The 20,057-nt window shown below is 39.0% G+C and overlaps 2 protein-coding genes across 17 annotated transcripts in view; both read right to left on the bottom strand.

Annotated features, from left to right (window-relative positions):
• The window catches only part of unm_hu7910 (un-named hu7910), a 52,080-nt gene extending 42,291 nt beyond the window's left edge, over window positions 1–9,789 (bottom strand). For 7 of the 15 annotated variants that reach the window (XM_077201508.1, XM_077201509.1, XM_077201510.1 and 4 more), the window contains exon 1: window positions 9,615–9,788. In XM_077201508.1, coding sequence (XP_077057623.1) covers window positions 9,615–9,654 — 40 coding nt within the window. In that variant the 5' untranslated portion in view covers window positions 9,655–9,788. Of the gene's footprint in view, window positions 1–1,625; window positions 1,774–9,614 lie in introns of those variants that run through there. The other 8 variants (XM_077201514.1, XM_077201503.1, XM_077201506.1 and 5 more) reach the window with 5 other exon arrangements.
• Window positions 9,790–11,706: 1,917 nt separating this feature from the next.
• On the bottom strand, window positions 11,707–20,039 carry sdcbp (syndecan binding protein (syntenin)). Of its 2 annotated transcripts, none has more exons than XM_077201570.1 (9): window positions 19,830–20,039; window positions 19,275–19,365; window positions 19,096–19,180; window positions 18,541–18,647; window positions 17,872–18,072; window positions 15,739–15,914; window positions 12,484–12,655; window positions 12,310–12,401; window positions 11,707–12,197 (listed from the first exon to the last, which is right to left on the bottom strand). In XM_077201570.1, exons 2-9 carry the CDS (start codon window positions 19,323–19,325, stop codon window positions 12,143–12,145), a joined length of 939 nt encoding a protein of 312 aa, XP_077057685.1. In that variant the 5' UTR covers window positions 19,326–19,365; window positions 19,830–20,039; the 3' UTR covers window positions 11,707–12,142. The 2 variants fall into 2 exon arrangements, with proteins under 2 accessions (XP_077057685.1, XP_077057684.1); XM_077201569.1 differs by having other exon boundaries at window positions 19,096–19,187; window positions 19,276–19,365; window positions 19,830–20,035.
• Between the last annotated feature and the right edge of the window lie 18 nt (window positions 20,040–20,057).

The raw sequence follows: 20,057 nt of genomic DNA, 5'->3' as shown, positions 1-20,057 counted from the left end.
AGGACACACACACACACACACACACACATAATCAGATGCTACACGTGTTAGTGTTGCGTTTACAAACTACTGTATCTGTCAGTTGTCATTCCAAGTTGAATATGAACTAAAGGCTCAGAAATACTTCAAGCGAATCGAAGAACGAACCGGTGTGACGTCATTCCAAACAACATCAGGCCGAGACGAAGAACAGCAACAATAAAGTACAAATTCAATATAAAATACTTTTAATTACTTTACTTTGAAGTTTAATTGCTTTGGTACTATTTTCACAATTCAAGTTAGCAATTTTACAAAACTCTCACAACAGATCAAAAACATTTCAGCATTTCTTAATACACAAAATCACAAAGTATTCTTTTCACTGCAGATGCACCGATAACCGATAATTCTTTATATTTGAAAGCCGATTTATTAGCCGATAAATCTCAATCCAAATTTTTATACAATTTTTTAAAGCCTGATTACAAAAACAAGTCTCACCATTAAAACCATGTCCCAAACACACAATAATGATGTTCTCATGATAATTTTATGTAGCCGATATGACACACTTGCGCTGCATATGTTGCACTTTACTGTAGTTTCCTTTTTTCAAAGTGAATGAGAGCATATTTCAAGCAACTCAAAATCATCATGTTGAACAGTGCGCATCTGAAGTGTCTCAGCTGAAGGAAATAATACATTTTTTATCAGCTTTAATATATCGGACAAATTTTCTTATCGGCCGATACCGATATATCATGGATCCCTAATAATAAGTGTTTTTCTATATAACCTTTCATTCTCAGTAACCACATTTTATATGTAGCACTGCAGTGTGCAGAGAGTCTCCGCCCACACGCTCTTCTGATTGGCTGTGATTTATGATTGATTTTAATGCATCTCGTAGTTTTGTCGATGCTCAGTGTCAGCCATCAGAAAACCTAAAGTTTTATAAGTTTGGAACGAGTAAATGGTGACAATTTTCTTCAGTGGGTGAACTAACCCTATAACAATGAGGTTTATTCGTTCCCCCATTGGCTCTATCAGCTTTAAAATTTGGTAATACTAGATCTTCTGGCTTATTCTTCGAAAGTAGGCCACATGTAACACACAGAATAGAGGAAATGAAAAAGCTCCAGGGAATGGTTCACTCACAGAGGTGAATAACAAAGGATAAAAAAAACCATAGGGATTGTATTACACTTGACTAGGAAGGTCATCTGTATGTTAAATGCACTAACAGACACGTGTTCGTACTCTAACCCGCTCTATTTTTCAGTCTTAACACGAAAGGGGCGGGGCTACATACATGTGGGCGTTACCTCAGAAGATTGACAGGGCCGGTACAATTAGTTTCACAATGATTAGTCAGTCCAAACACAAGCAATTATCAAATGAAATCAGTTCATGAGTAAAAACAACACAGGAGATGTTACAACAAGCAAATCAACAATGGCATGTATGAATAACTGTACAAGCTCACTTTTCCAGTACACAAACACACAAGAGATGAACTTTAGACTTCACGCTCACACCAGTTCAACAACCCCGTATGAAACGTTACACTATCTGACCGTGTAACGTACGAGATATTGCTCACACCACACCAGCAAAAACACTGACCACAACATGGACTATACCTGTGGTTTTGCCTCCGTCTACACTGGTTTCTCCCATCCTTGTGGGTTTATAGTTTTTGCAAACAAAACTGTAAAAGAAAGGCAAAGCTTTTTTCTGCTCACATGAAGCACTTCTCACTGGTTTAGCTGCAACACGATATATGCACTGCCTCCTGGGTATTTTTAGTGCTGCTGAACACACACCCTCTTTTGGACCTCATATGGGGACAACAGTTATAGCTAAACACACACACACACACACACACACACACACACAATTGACCCTTCGCTAGGCCTGCCTCCCAACGTTTCATCCCATAAAAAAAGGAAACTTATTCCATCAAACTTAAAACGTCAACTTTTCAAAATATTGAAAGAATTTAGAACATTTTCACACCTAAAATAATAATAAGAAAAATACATAACCAAAATAAAATAAATGTTGATAAATTTATAAAAAGAAATGTATAAGAAAATGTTTACTTATTGTTTTTCAAACCAATTTGTTATGTATGATTTAAGTAGTCAAAAAACATTAATATCACATATGTGTTTACAACGAAAACAAAACCAGATTAAATTGCAAATTTTGTGAGATGTTATTAGGGGTGCGCCGATCCGATACTCAGTATCGGTATTGCTCCGATACTAGCAATATTTGCCGGATCGGGTATCGTCAGACGAGACCATCCAAATCCGATCCGATATTGTATAGCCTACGAATGTTATTGTTATTCAACACAAAAGGCACAAAAACATTATAAAGCACTATAATGTTTTCGTGTACTGTATTCCAAGATTTCTGAAGCCATTACATATAGTTTAATGTGAGGTACAGATATAAATCGTTAAATTAATCTTCACCTAAGTGCTTCCCTCCGCTGCGGCTGTCAATCATTCTCAGCATTCAAACAGCGCGTCGCGCTCGGGTAAAACAGTCAACACGATGAAACTCTCTCCAAGATCAGTCAATGTTATTATTATACTGTAGATCTGTAGATAAAGGTCTATGGTTTGCATAAAAGGACTTTAACGTGCTGGAGTTTCACATGTTACTTTCAACCGGGTGTCTGTTCCCAGACAGCAACATAGTGTCGGCCCAGATCCGGACCACATCTGGTATGTGTGAATTCCACGAGTACCAGATGTGGGCCGGATCTGGGCCGACACTATGTTGCTGTCTGGGTTAGATCACAACACAACTCCTCAGTGATCACAACACTGGAGTAGAGAGCGATATAATTGCTCTTCACACGCACATTAACTGAAATTTAAAACTATTAAAAGGCTCAAACTAATGAATAAATAAAGAAATGTATGTATATCTTACTTTTGTGCTTTGAACTTTTCAATGCGAAGCGCTGCGCGCCGTGACTCCATGTTGCTTCGAGCGCATCGTTCTGCGCACGGGAAGCGCATAAGGTTTCGTGCCGCTCTGAATTGGAGCCTTTCATATTACAATACTTTTGCGCAATGGCAGTTTATTGATAGCCTTAGTTGTTCTGTCCAATCTATGTATCATATGTTGCTGCTTCATTAAAAAGTTGCGCTTAAAATTTTAAAATAAATGTATTTTAATTATATAGTATATATTTTGTCTGCATTGTTTTACAAAGTAAGGAAAATAATGTTTAAGTCAAGCTTTGATGCCTTTTACAAAAGAATAATCCCAGTCTCTTCCCCACAGTGAGGCATACAGATACAGTTTATTAGGTAATTTGGCACTGTTTTTTTTAATTATTATTTTAGTATTGGATCGGACCGGTATCGGCCAATACTGAGTCCCAGGTATCGGAATCGGTATCGGAGGCAAAAAAAGCGGATCGTGCCACCCCTAGATGTTATACTTAGCCTAGGTGATAAAATAATGTAATCTGCACGATGGACCTAACGTCTAATCCTGAGTCATTCTTAACCCTGGGTCATTCTTAGCCCTGGGTCATCCTTAACCCTGGGTCATTCTTAACCCAGAGTCATTCTTAACCCAGAGTAATTCTTAACCCAGAGTAATTCTTAACCCCGGGTCATTCTTAGCCCTGGGTCATTCTTAGCCCTGGGTCATTCTTAGCCCTGGGTCATTCTTAGCCCTGGGTCATTCTTAACCCCGGGTCATTCTTAGCCCTGGGTCATTCTTAGCCCTGGGTCATTCTTAGCCCTGGGTCATTCTTAGCCCCCGGTTAACAGAATCCTGTGTTTTCTTCACGCTGCTCTGGGTTAACAATTAATTCTGGGTATTCATGAACTGACATTTTCACACTGTACATTCCTAAACCATGGGTTGATGTTCTTATTTGCATATTTGAGGCGTCAGTGTCATTTATTAAATGAACGCAAACCTGTTTAAAAACCTCAAGCGTTGCGCGTCCTCGTATTAGCGTCTGTACTATCGAGTTAAGAATGAATGGGCTTTTTGGAATATAAAAGAATTTATTCACTCAAATTGTTTCATTTTCTGTCAGCATTTGACATGTTTTCTCCCAAATGCTGAATTAACTGTTTATTATACAAAGCGTTGGATTATACAATTGGTTATCTGTTGCTAAACCGTTAGCTGTAACATTCAAACACCGCATCTTTTCACACTGTACTAGTTTGGCTTTTTCACTACGATGCGGTTGAACAAAGCAAAAGCAGAGTTAACTAGATATGCACCGATATGAAAATTAATAAAAAAAATTATAATTCTTTATATCTGAAAGCTAATAACCGATATATTGGCCAATAAATCTAAATCCAAAGTTTTATATAATTTTTGAGAGCCTGATTAAAAAAGCAAGTCTCATCATTAAAATCCATGTCCCAAACACACAATTATGATGTTCTCATGATAATTTTATGTAGCCGATATGACACACTTGCGCTGCACATGTTGCACTTTACTGTAGTTCTCTTTTTCAAAGTGATTGAGAGCATATTTCAAGCAAGTCAAAATCATCATGTTGAACAGTGCACAAATGAAGTGTCTCAGCTGAAGGAAATAACACATTATTTATCAGCTTTAATAGAGTGCCGAAGTTATGAAGTCACTTTGTAGGCCAAAACACGGAAGTGAGTTAGCATTTTAGCACTTCCGGTTCCCTCGCCCTAAAGTCTATGGGTTTTTGCTAAATCGCCTGAAATAAGGCCTGTGGTTAACAAAGTATGGAAGTAAAATAATGCCAAATGTTTTTGAAACAAAAAGCTTGTTGAATTGCACTACTTGAGAAAATCTGCATTGCATTAACCCTGCTTGTATTTTAATGCATTGTATTTTTAGGGCTTGCATTTTTATGAGCTGAAATTTAGCATGGTTGAATATTTAAGCTGTGCATATTTCAATTCAAAACATTTCAAACACATTTTCATTAGTAAAATTTCAATAATCCATATTCACCTTTCATATTTCACTTCCAAAATATTCAAACTGATTAAAAATACAACCTATAATATTCAACAGGCGGTTTTCGGTCCATTTTATTTCGCTTTTCAAATTCGCTTCCACAAATTCAGTGGTTCAAATTCGACAGTAAATTCAACGTTGACGTCCAGGAACTGCAGGAAAAGCAGTAGATTACCGAGCATAATCTCCATCTGCTGTTAGTCCACCTCACCAGCAGGGGGTGCAAGCGCGTGTTGTGGACGAACACCAGAGCAACAGTTAGAGCAAGCCATTCATTCATAAAAACTCATTTACAACAATTGAGCATGCATTCAGTTTTTTGTGATGATTATCTGGGTCAGTATATATGCGGAAAAGATGATAAAGGCACAAAAGCTGTTTTTATGTTTCATTCATTAACTTCATTGTTACTTTCCCTGTGTAGCCTTACATGTTATCAACTTTCTCTACCATGAATGGTCGGTTTCCCTCAATACCTCATCATACTCAAGGATTCCCCTTCCATCAGGACAAAACGCTTAACGTAGCTTAATGGACTAATACAGTGATATAAAAGACCAAACGCGCACCTTATTGGGGAAAGACATGTTAATATTTCTACATGCATGATTAATCTGGGAAGGGTCATAGCACTTTCATATTGTTGTCCTATATTGTTAGTTTAACTGTAATTTAAGTCGCTTTGGATAAAAGCGTCTGCTAAATGACTAAATGTAAAATTGGTGTGACATTCGCACATTTAGGGACCGTCTCTAAAGTAACATTGGTAGTCCTATAGGCCTAAACGTTTCTAACTTCAACAGCAAACTTCAATTTATTTGAATAAATTGCGCATTATGCCTGACAACTACATGAACACTTTACAGTTGGTGTTATGACTGCAAGTCGTTCTCTTCAAAATGCCCAATGTCAAGCCAATTTATGCCAGTATCACTGAGAAACGCTCAGCTTTAAACTTTGCGCGTTAAGTTCATATTCTGAGTCCTTCTGTTTGCCTGCGAGTTTGGTATTTTATATCACTGTATGAGTCCATTAAGCTACGTTAAGCGTCTTATATGTCCAGCAGGGGAATCCTGACGTATCGAGGGAAACCTTAGTAGCTATGCAGCACAATCGCCGCAATATAAGGTTGAGGCAACTAAACAACCAATAGATATGTCAAACTCAAATGTAACATTGGATCTGTATACATCCGCATCGGGGGAATAACATTATAATCTCGTTCACGGTAGAAGTGCATGTAGGCTACACAGGAAAAGTAATCGTGAAGACACTGAATTTCACATAAAACATAATAATCACAGATACACTTACATTGTTGTAAATGAGTTTTTATGAATGAATGGCTTGCTCTAACTGTTGCTCTGGTCTTGGTCAACAACACGCGCTTGCACCCCCTGCTGGTGAGGTGGACTAACAGCAGATGGAGATTATGCTCGGTAATCTACTGCTTTTCCTGCAGTTCCTGGATGTCAACGTTGAATTTACTGTCGAATTTGAACCACTGAATTTGTAGAAACGAACTTGCAAAGCGAAATAAAATGGACCGAAAACCGCCTGTTGAATATTATAGGTTGTATTTTTAATCAGTTTGAATATTTTGGAAGTGAAATATGAAAGGTGAATATGGATTATTGAAATTTTACTAATGAAAATGGGTTTGAAATGTTTTGAATTTAAATATTCACAGCTTTAAATATTCAACCATGCTAAATTTCAGCCCATAAAAATGCAAGCCCTAAAAATACAATGCATTAAAATACAAGCAGGGTTAATGCAATGCAGATTTTCTCAAGAAGTGCAATTCAACAAGCTTTTTGTTTCAAAAACATTTGGCATTATTTTACTTCCATAACAAAGCCTCTAAATATTTTCATATTTTGATCTATGACATAAAACACACCAGTTATAACCTATTTGTGTTTTTTTTTAACTTTTTTGGTTTTTTAAACTTTATATAGGCTTCAAAATGTATACATTTTGGATTAACTTGTAAAGATTATCTTGATAGACAAAACGTGTAAGGGTCACAACTCTTTGTTGAACACAGATCTTATTTTTTGCGATTTTCCAAAAGTCTATGGGGAAAATGCATAGCTTTTCGATCGAGGGAACCCATGCGCCGCTAACTTCCGAGTTGTCCTACAAAGTGACGTCATAACTTCGGCACTCTATATATCGGACAAATTTTCTTATTGGGCCGATACCGATAACATTAAAAATGAACATATATCGATAAATAGATACCGATATATCATGCATCCCTAATAATAAGTGTTTTTTCTATATAACCTTTTCTTTCTCAGTAACCACATTTTATATGTAGCACTGCAGCGTGCAGAGAGTCTCCGCCCACACGCTCTTCTGATTGGCTGTGATTTATGATTGAGTTTGACGCATCTCGTAGTTTTGTCCGTGCTCAGTGTCAGCCATCAGAAAACCTAAAGTTTTATAAGTTTGGAACGAGTAGTCCTAAATGGAGACAATTTTCTTCAGTGGGTGAACTAACCCTATAATATTGAGGTTTATTCGTTCCCCCATTGGTAAGATTTTGAATTTGGTAATTCTAGATCTGTCGGCCGACACCGATATGGTGGCCGATTTATCGTGCATCCCTAATTTTAACCCTGATCCGAGGCATGGTTTCATAACCCCGGGTAAAAGCGCTCCTAACCCTACTTTTAAAAAAATGTAGTGTTACAAATTTATTAATGTTTAATTGAGGTTCCAAATGCAATAGTATATAAACTGAGACCATTTTGTATACTGAATTCAGCATTTCAAGGTTATGATGATGATGATATTTGCTGTGAAACATTTTTCCAGCAAGAGAGTCCGGCAAATCAGATTGGCTCTCTATCCAGCCTGATATTCCTGTTTCTCTCTACTGTAAGCAGATTACTGAAACTTTGGTAGTTTCACTGTTTGCATAGTTATGCGGATTGGATTGGAATTGGTAACACTCTCAATATAGGGCAGGTTCCTAAACCGGTATACATCATTTACATGCTTTGTTCATCACAATGTTAAGCCCTGCCCCTAAAATGTTTATAAATTGCAAGGGAACGTTTCCCTTTAGTCAGACTTGGTGACTACAGCGATGCCACAGCAATAAAGAACTCTGCTTAAAAGATACCCCCAAGTCTCCTGGTCTTTCGCTTCTAAATCTTCTACACTGAAGAAGGAAGAAGTTTACAACAAATACTAGTGTGAAACGCTCCTTTACCCAGGGTTAAAAGCGGGGTTTAGAACGCCGATAACCCAGGGTTAAGCAAGCGCAGTGTGAAAAGCCCCGCAAGGCTTTATTAGTGTTAACTTCGCACTGCGGCGCCAAAATTGTACAAAGTGAAAGGAAGTGATGTTATAATGTTATGACAATATGCTTAGCAACCGACAGCCAATCGCGTGCCACTTTGGACAGTCACAGAAACACTGTAACAGTGTAACAGTAGTTTCAGCGTTTGATGAGGAAACATGTCAGAAACATGACAGAAAACGCAGATATTTGAATTAAGTAATTTTTACTTTTATAGTCCAAAAAGCACATTCAGTATAAACTCTATATTACCGTTGGTAATACGAGGACGCGCAATACTTGGGCTTTTATATAAATAGGTCACGTGCTGCTTTCATCCAATCAATGACACCGACAACGCAAATATGCAAATAAGAACGTTAACCCCGTGTTTATCAATGTACGGTCAAGTCAAGCCACCTTTATATAGCGCTTTTTACAATAAAAATTGTTTCAAAGCAGCTTTACAGTGATAACAGGAAAATAATGCAACAAAGTTTGTTTCTGTACAGCAGATCTTGAAGAAAATCGCGTCATAGTCCAGCTTAAGTAAACTCAGTTATTGTTCATGTACAGTGTGAAACATTAGGTTATGAACACACAGGATCAATTGTGTAAATTATGAGTGTGCAAGATGAAGCACGAAAACCCAAGATTCTGTTTACCCAGGGTTTAGAATGACCCAGGTTTAACTATTTCAAGTGTGAAAAGCCTAATGTTTATGCTTAAATCAGGGAAATCGCTGCAAAAACTTTAAAAGAAATGACGATCATTATAATGCATCTCTTTTTAACTAAAGAAAACTCGATCTACTCCACATGTGTTTTGATCATCGTTGTGAATCCGAGATAGTCTGATAAAAATGCAATATTCTCAGCTTTTTGCTCAAAATGTTGGTTTTTTAATTAAACTTACCCACATTCAAATGAAGCTAATACTAACGTTGTTGTTTGTTTGTTGAAAAGCAGTGGGTCTGTTTATTGTCTATATGCTGTCGGTGGCTAGCAACTTTTTTTCTCTCAAAGATGATGCTGGCGGAGAAAGAGTTAAACTGTATGGTATTTCTAAAGCATGTCATATAATCTCTCGAATAACACTTTACTATTACACTGCAGAAATACTTTTTGGTAAAAGATCTTTAAACTGCAATTCAGTGACAGAAAGAGTGTGTATTAATGCTTTCAATCTTTGCAGCCTCTATCATTGAATCCACCCGTTCTCGATCAAAACTGCGAGAATAACACTGTTCTGATATTATTATTAATAATCCTGCATAATGAAAAGCATTTGTATTTGGGCTCCGCATAAGCGAGATCTGAAGTAACGTTAACATTACCTTTTCTGGCCAGACTGCGAACACTTTTCTTCTTCTTCATGATAAGAGAGTTTTGAAGAGTTTTAGTTCTGCATGACCATCTTCCTCCTCCTTCTCTTCTTCTTCTTCTTCTTCTTCTTTGGAGAACTGTGTTTTCCAGAACACACACATTCCGCCACCTACTGTTCCTCTTCCTCATCCATGAGTTCCGCCTATTCTTCGACATTTCCACACACACAACACTGTAATTCTATCAGAAATAATTCAGACTTTGGTTTCTTTTTCACCTCGTCAAGAAAGAATCTCCCAAAAATAATTAAGAAATGTATAAGCTAGTACAAAATAAGATTGACATCATTGTATTGAAAGAACAGTAAAATATTGCTTTCTTCAAGGGAATTTTCAAGATTAGAATCAGTTTTATGATTCTGAGAATTTTTAAAACAAGATTACAGAAAATGTGGGAATTTTATGTTTCTGGCAAATTTTTGCAGAATTCACATTCATTTTTTAAAAATTGTTTTTTTCAATTTTATATATTTTGATAATATAATCGTTTGATATATTCTTTGAATAATTTTGAAATTTACCTCTAATTTAATCAGTTTTAAAGTATGTAATACATTGATTTCATACTCAATATACTGTATATGATAATATCTATATTAAAGATCTCAATGTCTTACTGTACGTTCATTGGTCATGCACACGTGATTTTATGCCTTTCCAAGTTAAAAAGTATGAATGTATAGCTGTCATAGTTATATTAAAGTATATATTAAAGTAGTCGAATTTATAATTATACTTATTAATAAGGGGTCAAGCACCATATAGTGTATCCATTAATGTTCTTATAATTTCCACCTTCTTCCCATAGAACCGCTTGTGGGAAAATTATGACCTTTGGCACAAAGATAGAGGACATTAATCACAGCAAATCTGAAGTCTCTAACTCATTCCCTCTAGCGCCACCAACTGGCCAAATGTTGCACTCATGTTTATGCTAATAACTTTAGAACCGTAAGGCCTAGAAACAAAATTTTAAAAAAATGTGATTGCTTTAATTGCTCATGCCATGTCTACGTCATTTTCTGTCATGACCATTTTTAATTTTCTGAAAAATCTACTTTTTCTGAACTCGTCAAAGATGGTCCGTCCGATTTTCACCAGAAATGGCTTACATCATTTTTAGACCATGCTGGCAAAAAGTTAAGCAAAAAGCTTTTTGATTAACCAAAGCATTCTAGAATAATTCGGTAAAGGCCATGTAAAAAAAAAGTTCTGCACTTTCGAGTATTGCATGCATATATATATATATATATATATATATATATATATATATATATATATATATATAATGCTATTTTTGCTTAGAACGTCTGAACGGTTTGCCCAAAAATGATAAAACTCATTAAAAAACATGAAACCCAACTATTTGGGGCATCAGCCATTTTTAATTATGTCGTAAAATACTGTATTTTATGAATGCATCAACGTATTGTTCTCGTTCATTGGCACCATGCCTTGAATATACTCAAAAAGTTGAGTAAAATTATAATAAAATGAACACAAATGCTAATAGCGTTTGATTAATTTAGCCTATTTTAATACAACTGTTTTTTTTTAACTGGTCATACTTAAACTGGTCCATATTTGTTTGAAATTGCTGTCCGCCATCTTTGATTTCTCTGAAATTAAACCTACTTTTTTGATTTCCTCCTAGACTATTGGTCTGATTGTCACAAATATCGGCTCTGAACATTTTCAGACTATGCCGGAAAACAGTTGTTAAAAGTTTTAGATTGAGCAAACTGTTTTCAAATAGTGCATCAACAAAACTGATGGGATGATGTCCAGCTGAATCTGAGGCTGTGACTCTCCTCACACTGACCACACTGCAGTCATCTGGTAACAGCGCCACCTAATGGTCAAGCGTGATAAGCAATTCAATAATCTTAAATATTCCTTTAAAAGAAACCATGAACCTGGATTTAGATGTTTCAAGTACAAAACCCACACAGAAATATGAACAAATACAGGGGCATAAAGATTTACTGCAATTCTATCTCTTCAAAATAAAGTTATCTAATGTTTTTCATACAAAACTGTCTTCAGCACTGCATAGTTTTTTAATGGCTTTCGAACAGTAATTTTAACAGCATTATTATGACTGATTTACAGCATCGGCGATGATAATTCAGAATGCTTTAAGAATTGAGAGAAACTGAAATGAGCTTCAGGCTTAAATATTTAAAGATGAAGGAGAATAATTAAAGGGTTAATTGGCCCAAAAATGAACATTTGTCAACATTTAATCACGTTCATGTCTAAATATTCACAATATATACTGTGCTTTTTTATTTGACTGTGGTTTAGAACAACATAAAGGTGAGTAAATAATTAAAAAACTTGTCATTTTTGGGGCACTATCACTTTTTAAAGGCATAACTTAAGCAAATATCTCATTTCTTAGCCTGTCAGTAACTATAAAACCACACGATTGGGCGAATGTGAGTCTTTCTCGATGGTCCGGTTTGATCTGAAGCATCTCACACCTCAGGAATAGAATGATCCATTAGTGACTTTACAATATTGCTGGACATCCTGCAGTGAGAAAGAAACAAACACTCGTGAGACTATAACACAATTAAGAACACACTTGTGAGACAAATGCTTTACATGACTAAACCTCGGATTGGATTTTTATTTTCCATACCGTTTCATCATGTGTTCGAAGATTACCACCGGCATCACGGTTACCGTGACAACGCCTCCGCTGGAATTAAGGATGTCCATGATTTGGGAGTCCTAATAAAAGTTCAAATCAAATCTTACAAGTCGCCGGAGAAGAAAAGAAAGCCAACGAACGTAAAACATGCAGGAGGTTTACCTTGAGTCCGATGATGTTCTGCCCATTGATCTCGCAGATCTGGTGATCGGTCAACAGGCCGTTGCGAGCCGCAGAACTGTCCTGAACTATTGAGCTGATACGACCCTTTTTAAAGATGAAGCCCAGCTGCCCGTTCATGTCCTTGTGAAGAGTCACACTTCGCTCCAGTGGCCTACAAACAGGGATTTACACACTGCTTTATTATTTCATTATGAACATGCACATTATAGTAAAGCCCTTATGTTGTGGTAAGGTCAATGTGGAGCAACGGGTCAAGGGAGGCCTGGCGAAGCCATAAGGACAACGGTCCCAGGTGGAGCTGAGGGGGCGAGGAGCCAAGGCGGAGCCGACTGGTCAACAGGCCGAGTTGGAGTTACGGGTCAAGGGAGCCCGGCGAAGCCATAAGGACAACGGTCCCAGGTGGAGCTGAGGCAGCTAGGAGCCAAGGCGGAGCCGACTGGTCAACAGGCCGAGTTGGAGCGATGGGTCAAGGGAGCCCGGCGAAGCCATAAGGACAACAGTCCCAGGTGGAGCTGAGGGGGCGAGGAGCCAAGGCGGAGCCGACTGGTCAACAGGCCGAGTTGGAGTGACGGGTCAAGGGAGCCCGGCGAAGCCATAAGGACAACGGTCCCAGGTGGAGCTGAGGGAGCGAGGAGCCAAGGCGGAGCCGACTGGTCAACAGGCCGAGTTGGAGCGACGGGTCAAGGGAGCCCTGCGGAGCCGTAAGGACAACGGTCCCAGGTGGAGCTGAGGGAGCGAGGAGCCAAGGCGAAGCCGACTGGTCAACAGGCCGAGTTGGAGCGACGGGTCAAGGGAGCCCGGCGAAGCCGTAAGGACAATGGTCCCAGGTGGAGCTGAGGGAGTGAGGAGCCAAGGTGAAGCCGACTGGTCAACAGGCCGAGTTGGAACGACGGGTCAAGGGAGCCCTGCAGAGCCGTAAGGACAACGGTCCCAGGTGGAGCTGAGGGGGCGAGGAGCCAAGGCGGAGCCGACTGGTCAACAGGCAGAGTTGGAGCAACGGGTCGAGGGAGCCTTGCGAAGCGGTAAGGACGACTTCCCAAGGTGGAGCCGTAAGGACAACATTCCGAGTTGGAGCGACGGGTCAAGGCGGAGCCGACTGGTCAACAGGCCGAGTTGGAGCGACGGGTCAAGGGAGCCCTACGGAGCCGTAAGGACAACGGTCCCAGGTAGAGCTGAGGGAGTGAGCAGCCAAGGCGGAGCCGACTGGTCAACAGGCCGAGTTGGAGAGACGGGTCAAGGGAGCCCTGCGGAGCCGTAAGGACAACGGTCCCAGGTGGAGCTGAGGGAGTGAGGAGCCAAGGCGAAGCCGACTGGTCAACAGGCCGAGTTGGAGCAACGGGTCGAGGGAGCCCACTGAAACTGCAATTTGAACCTTCAAAGAATTAGGTAAGAATTACCTCCGATTCCCATTCAATTAAGTTCTGCTCAGTGTCCAGCTCCACTAATACTCGTAGCTGGCTCGCACACCTGGTCAGACTTGCCTTCGGGCTTCGGCTCCAGAACGAAATGTTGGCACTTTCCTCTTATCAGGTTCTGGCTCTTCCCTCACGGCAGAAGGAAGCTCCCCGTTTGTGGTGGGCACTGACTTTTGATCCGTGGTCGACGTGGAGGGTGATCGCTGGCTTGGTACTGGTGTGGTGGTGAGTGAAAGGCATTCAGCCCAACCACCCCAGAAACCTGCGGTGTTCTGGGAGCATGAGGAGGCGTATAGCTGTTGAGTCCACGCCAACTTTTCCTATTAGGTCGGTTGTTCTGTCACAAAGCCTTAGCGTGGTGTAGGTAGAAGACAGACGTAGTGATGTGACATTTGAACCGAGCCGTCAGGAATTCGTGTCGAGCATAAATGGGCGTGCCAGATGAAGCCGCGATTCGAAGCTTGTGTAGTTAATGTAGAAATCACGTGACAAATGACAAACGAAACCTCACTTTCTGTCCAATCATTAAATACCCTGTCATACAATTAATATGAAGAATACAAATTATTTCAGGAAAAAAAAAATTTGCCATGTGTAATTCATATTTGTTCACATTCTTCGATTACATCATATTGATATTCATATTGGCAGTAAATGCCACAGCTTAATGGTTAAATGAATTAATCACAGAGAGAAATTCAACACACACATACACTGTTCACCTTTTATTTGTGCACATAACATGCAACTATCTAGGGAACGTGTGGTGGCTGCTTCATTTTTTGCTAAACACCAGATGGCGCTGTTTTCGACACTCTCAAAGCTTTGAATCTATTCCAGGAACAATCAGGGGAAAGCCTCAGTGTTACATGAGGCTTAATTTGCCCATCCCTAGCATCCGGCCCAACCACCCCAGAAACTTGCAGCTCTCTGGGAGCATGAGGAGGCATAAAGCTGTTGAGTCCATGCTAACTATTCCTTTTAGGTCTGTTGTTCTGTCACAAAGGCTAAGAGCGGTGTAGGTAGAAGACTACTGATGATGATGATGATGATGATGATGATGATGATGATGATGATGATGATGAATTCACAAATGACTTTCCTAAAACAAAGGAACTAAATACTCAGGGAGACAAGGTAAATTAATGACACACAGCTGATAACAATGAACAAATAATGACTGTAACCATGGTAACTAAAGAATGGCGAGAAATTCAAACAAAGGAACACATGTGACTGATGATAAACAAATGAAAAGTCCAAACATAACAGAACCGTGACAGTAACGCATAATCTTTCAATAAAAAGTAATTAAATAGTTACTTTTTTAGGGAGTAACGCATTACTTTTACAAGTAACTTTCCCTGACACTGTTGCAGTGTAGGCACTTTCAGCAAAAGAAAATTAGATAGCAAACCAATTTAGATTTTTTTTTTTTTTTTTTATTTTTTTTTCCTCCCCTTTTCCAAACTGCTTGGACCCTGAAGATTGCTGCTTGCTGTGGTTATATTTTTATGACATGCTGTGTGACAGTTTGAGGTTTATAACGACGTTTCGCACAGCTGGATATCTGTAAGGCTAAAACTACACAACACACCCTCCTGTTTCTGTTCTCCTCATGAATTATTCAGTCATAACAACCTGATCCTCATTAATTAAACAGCATTGAGTATTTGAAACCTGCAGATATGCTCTACGTGTGTGTGTGTGTGTGTGTGTGTGTGTGTGTGTGTGTGTGTGTGTGTGTGTGTGTGTGTGTGTGTGTGTGTGTGTGTGTGTGTGTGTGTGTGTGTGTGTGTGTGTGTGTGTGTGTGTGTACCTGTCTCGCACAGCCAGACTGATCCTCTCTGGGTTGGCGTTCTTCAGCACTTTATGTGCATTATCGCTGCTCCAGCCAGCGCAGGATTTGCCATTGATCTGCAGAATCTGATCACCAAAGCGAAGCCCTGCCAACGCTGCCGCAGTGTTCGCCTGCACCAACTGCACAAACACACCCTGAACACACACATATCAGGAAGCGTCAATCAGAGATTCCCCTACACTTTAAGAGCGTAATGTTATGATGGTAACACTTTACAATAAGGTTCATTAGTTAACATTAGATAACTACCTTAGTTAACATGAAACTAAGAATGAACTGCACTTCTTCAGCTTTTATTAATCTTAGTTGATGTTAATTTCAACATTTACTAATACATTATTAAAATCAAAGTTTGTATTTGTTAACATTAACCAGCAATGAACAGCTGGATTTGTATTAAATAAAAGTATTAAATACTGTAACAAATGTATTGCTCATTGTTTATGTTAGTTAATACAATAACTAATGTTAACTAATGAGCCTTATTGTAAAGTGTCACCGTTATGATATGAATATGGATGTCATTAAAGAAAACAATAGTTATGTTTTCATCCAAAAGTTGTGAATTTAACTAATGCACAAAATTGGAATATCGCATTAAACGTTTTAAATTAAAGGGTAATTTCCATCCCATGTGTTCAAGAGAAGAAAATCGTCACTTCCGCTGAATTTGGTGCAAAATATCTGTGATAAAAATATAAGTTTCTGCAGTCTTTCTCTTTTTTACTCCATCATCAATGAGTGTGTCTCAGAGCGTCAGACGAAACACAATAAACGCTGTCATGTTCTTGCATGCGGATGCTGGTGTTCGGGAACACACTTGTGTGTGTGTGACGCTTCTGGAGGAAAATTAAACCAAATCATTCTGATGACAGACTTTGACTCAGAAACACCAAACCAACATTTGAGATGCTGCGATGCCATTGGTCCGCTGGGTAACTGGAAATACCAATCGCATCGCAGCATCTCAGGTGTTTGAGGGATTTATTGTTTCCATCGTAGTTCATGCGCATGACTTCTCATCAGATATAACATTTATCCCCTCAATTGAGCGCATTCGTAGTTCCCTCATCGAATGGTCAGTCGTATTGCATCTGCTAGACGCGATGGGGAGACTCCTTCTCTCCGATTACTGAAGCCTTTTATAAAATCCCGCAGTGCTACTGCACAGCCATAACAGTTGCTATTATGCTACTATCAGGTGAGTATAACAAGAGCTAATTCTCTAAAAGAGCATATTTTCGCCGGCGTTTGTTTCAAAATGCTGTACCACTCTATTTCAATAATTCACTTCCTTCTCTGTGGGCCTCGAGTCAGTTCACTAGTGTAACAGCGCAGCGCTTCTGTGTTGTACGTCACACGCAGGCTCACTATTGGCGGACGCTGGTCATGTGTGTGATGTGTGTGACGTACAACACAGAAGCGCTGCGCTGTTACACTAGTGAACTCACTCGACGCCCACAGAGAAGGACATGAATAGTTAAAGATAAAGTCGTTATTTTTGTTTTTTTGCGCACAAAAAGTATTCTCGTCGCTTGATAAACTTAAGATTGAGCCACTGTAGTCACTAGGACTATTTTAACGATGTCTTTAATAACTTTTCGAGGAACAAGTTTCAATCCCTTAGAAGCCTATGGAGGAGTGATCCAGCTCTCAGATTTCATCAAAAATATCTTAATTCGTGTTGCGAAGATGAACGAAGGTCTTACGGGCTTGAACAACATGAGGGAGAGTAAATACTGACAGAATTTACATTTTTGGGTGAACTATCCCTTTAATGAGTTTCCCCATCGCGTCTAGCAGACGCAATGCTAGTTCCCTTATCTCCGGGAACCGAGGTTACGCTAGTCGTTACGAGTCGTTTTTTTTTACTTGCATTTTCAGAATTTATGTCTTAACTTGCGTTTCCATCCAGCGCTTTTAAACATTTTTATGCGATATCCCAAAATGAGCATTAAAGAAGGTGGGTGGAAACATAGCTAATGAACACTTTGAAAATGAGATGATTAATGATGAATAATGTTGAATGATTAAAGGTAATAAAATAATCAAGATTGATGAATTATGTTAATTCAAATGTAAATGAAATACATTATCTACGGCTTTGAGGCGGAGGCCGATCTTCCCATCCATGTCTTTGCACAGAACAACCTCCCGAACGCCCTGCCGAATCTCCGCCCTCTTCACGCCCGGGTCACTTCCTGTTACAGGAGCCGCCCTCCAGATCCCCGTGTCACATCCTGTTACAGGAGGTGCCATCCAGCTCGTTCCAGATGTGCAGACACTGAGAGTCTAAAAAAGGCATTGGGTTGTGACACAGCAAAATTATTTAGTCCAATGACCTATAATATACTTTGTGTGAGAACATCTATCGCCAGTTCAGTCATGAAACACTAGAGGGCGTCATTTACAGGCAATCACATCATTACCGCATGACACAAGCTGATTGGCCTCTGCTGATCCTGCAGCCAATGAGATCGCTTGCTTATCATTTAAATAGTCTGGTTGAGTGTGTGAGTTCCTCTGAGCCCCTCCACCTCCCCAGCTCCACCTGCCTAGATCTGCTACAGGATTCATGTTTGTCTATTCATGCAGATCTCACATGTTCACAGCAGCGTGTCTGAATTGATCAAACTGGTTTTATATGCATTTACACTATACACTCGACAAAACAACCCAAGGTAGATGTACTGACCCGAAGCTCAGGCCGAAAAAAGTACACACACACACACACACACACACACACTCACACACACTCACCGCACTGGTCTGGTCACTGACTGAAGAGGAAAGAGTCTGTAAAGCGTCTGCATTGAGATTTAGACCCATAAACTCATTCAGATCCGGGTATAAACTTCCAGAAGCTCCTGAAGACAGAGACAGAAAACAGAGAAACATGTGAGAAAGATCTGATAATTTAATAAATCAAATAACTGCAAAAAGGAAACAGATAAAAAAGTCCAGACCAGTTTCACTTTGCCAATGCGATATTTTAGAGCATAGTCTAAAAAAATTTCATTCAATTTTCATGATTTTATTTACTTTTCCAGGCCTGAAAATATTAATTAAAAAATTCCCTGATATTTCCTAATGGTTGAACACTGGAAACACAATAACTCACTGAAGCTCAGCTTTAAGCCTCTTCACCATCACAGATTATATAATCATAAAGTATTACATATACAGTAATACATATACAGTATTCTTCATATATATGCTACTATTCATATAATATTTTTCATATACAGTATTCCGCATATATAGCTACACTACTCTTCATATACAGTATTCTTCATTCATATACAGTATTCTCACCGATCTCTTCAGCTTTCGGCTCATTCTGGGTTTGGGAAGGCTCGGGAAGAGCCAAAGCTTTTGATGGGCTCGCATAAGGGCTGTTCTGTGCCAACGGGAAAAACATATTTTAGAAAAGATATTATAGCCCTGCTATTATACAAGGTTTTTATAAATAAACATATGCATGTGTGACCAACCTGCATGAATTTATCCACCTTCATGTCTTCTAGAGATGGATACAGTGACATGGTTATTATCCGGTTTCCAAATCAATTTCCTAAAGAAATGCTGAGAGACAAAACATGTAATAAAAACAATATATAAATACATAAACTAGCAAAATAAATTAAATATTAAACAGACATAAATTAATAAAATAAAATAAGTATGTTTGACATATATATATATATATATATATATATATATATATATATATATATATATATATATATATATATATATATACATCATGTTATTTATTTATTTTAACGTTTCCGCATTACGAGCTTACGTCACAATCTTGTCGATGTCAAACACAATATAATTCTCCCGATATAAAGATATTAAATGACAAACAGGTCGTTTGTTTCTTGAATGTGCAGGTTGAGTTTGAGAGTTAGATAAGACAGCATAATTTAGCGCTTTTATAGTGATAGTCAATAATGATACATTATAGCTATGAATGTGACACATTAAGGTTAACGCGTTCGCGAGGAGGATGATGATGATGATGATGATGCGCGTTCACTCACCTTGACACTGCAGAAGAATCAAACGCTCGCGCGCCTGTCCAGTAAATGTCTGACAGCTGATCTAGTTCTCAGAGGTTATGGATGTGATGATGTCCGTGTGTGTGCGTGTGTGTGTGTCCTGGATGAGGGAAATATATCCTCGTCTCGAGCGCATGTCATCATCACGCGAGCGCCCTCGTGCGACTGCGCAGAAGATTCACTGACTGCGCTTCAAAAGTGTGTGAGGAG

This window comes from Siphateles boraxobius, unplaced genomic scaffold (assembly GCF_051911475.1).
Source record: "Siphateles boraxobius isolate OS27281-9 unplaced genomic scaffold, OSU_SipBor_1 48, whole genome shotgun sequence".
Classification (NCBI taxonomy): domain Eukaryota; kingdom Metazoa; phylum Chordata; class Actinopteri; order Cypriniformes; family Leuciscidae; genus Siphateles; species Siphateles boraxobius.
Note: the sequence above shows the minus strand (reverse complement) of the source record. Positions and strands in the feature narration are given on the sequence as shown.

Excerpts from the sequence above, each read along its gene's own strand:
- sdcbp (XM_077201569.1), bottom strand. The coding sequence starts at position 19,325 with ATGTCACTGTATCCATCTCTAGAAGACATGAAGGTGGATAAATTCATG. Across the intron at positions 12,656-15,738 it reads AGTCTGGCTGTGCGAGACAG|GCCACTGGAGCGAAGTGTGA; the intron begins GTACACACACAC and ends CCCTGTTTGTAG. Across the intron at positions 12,198-12,309 it reads TTCGAACACATGATGAAACG|GATGTCCAGCAATATTGTAA; the intron begins GTATGGAAAATA and ends TTCTCACTGCAG.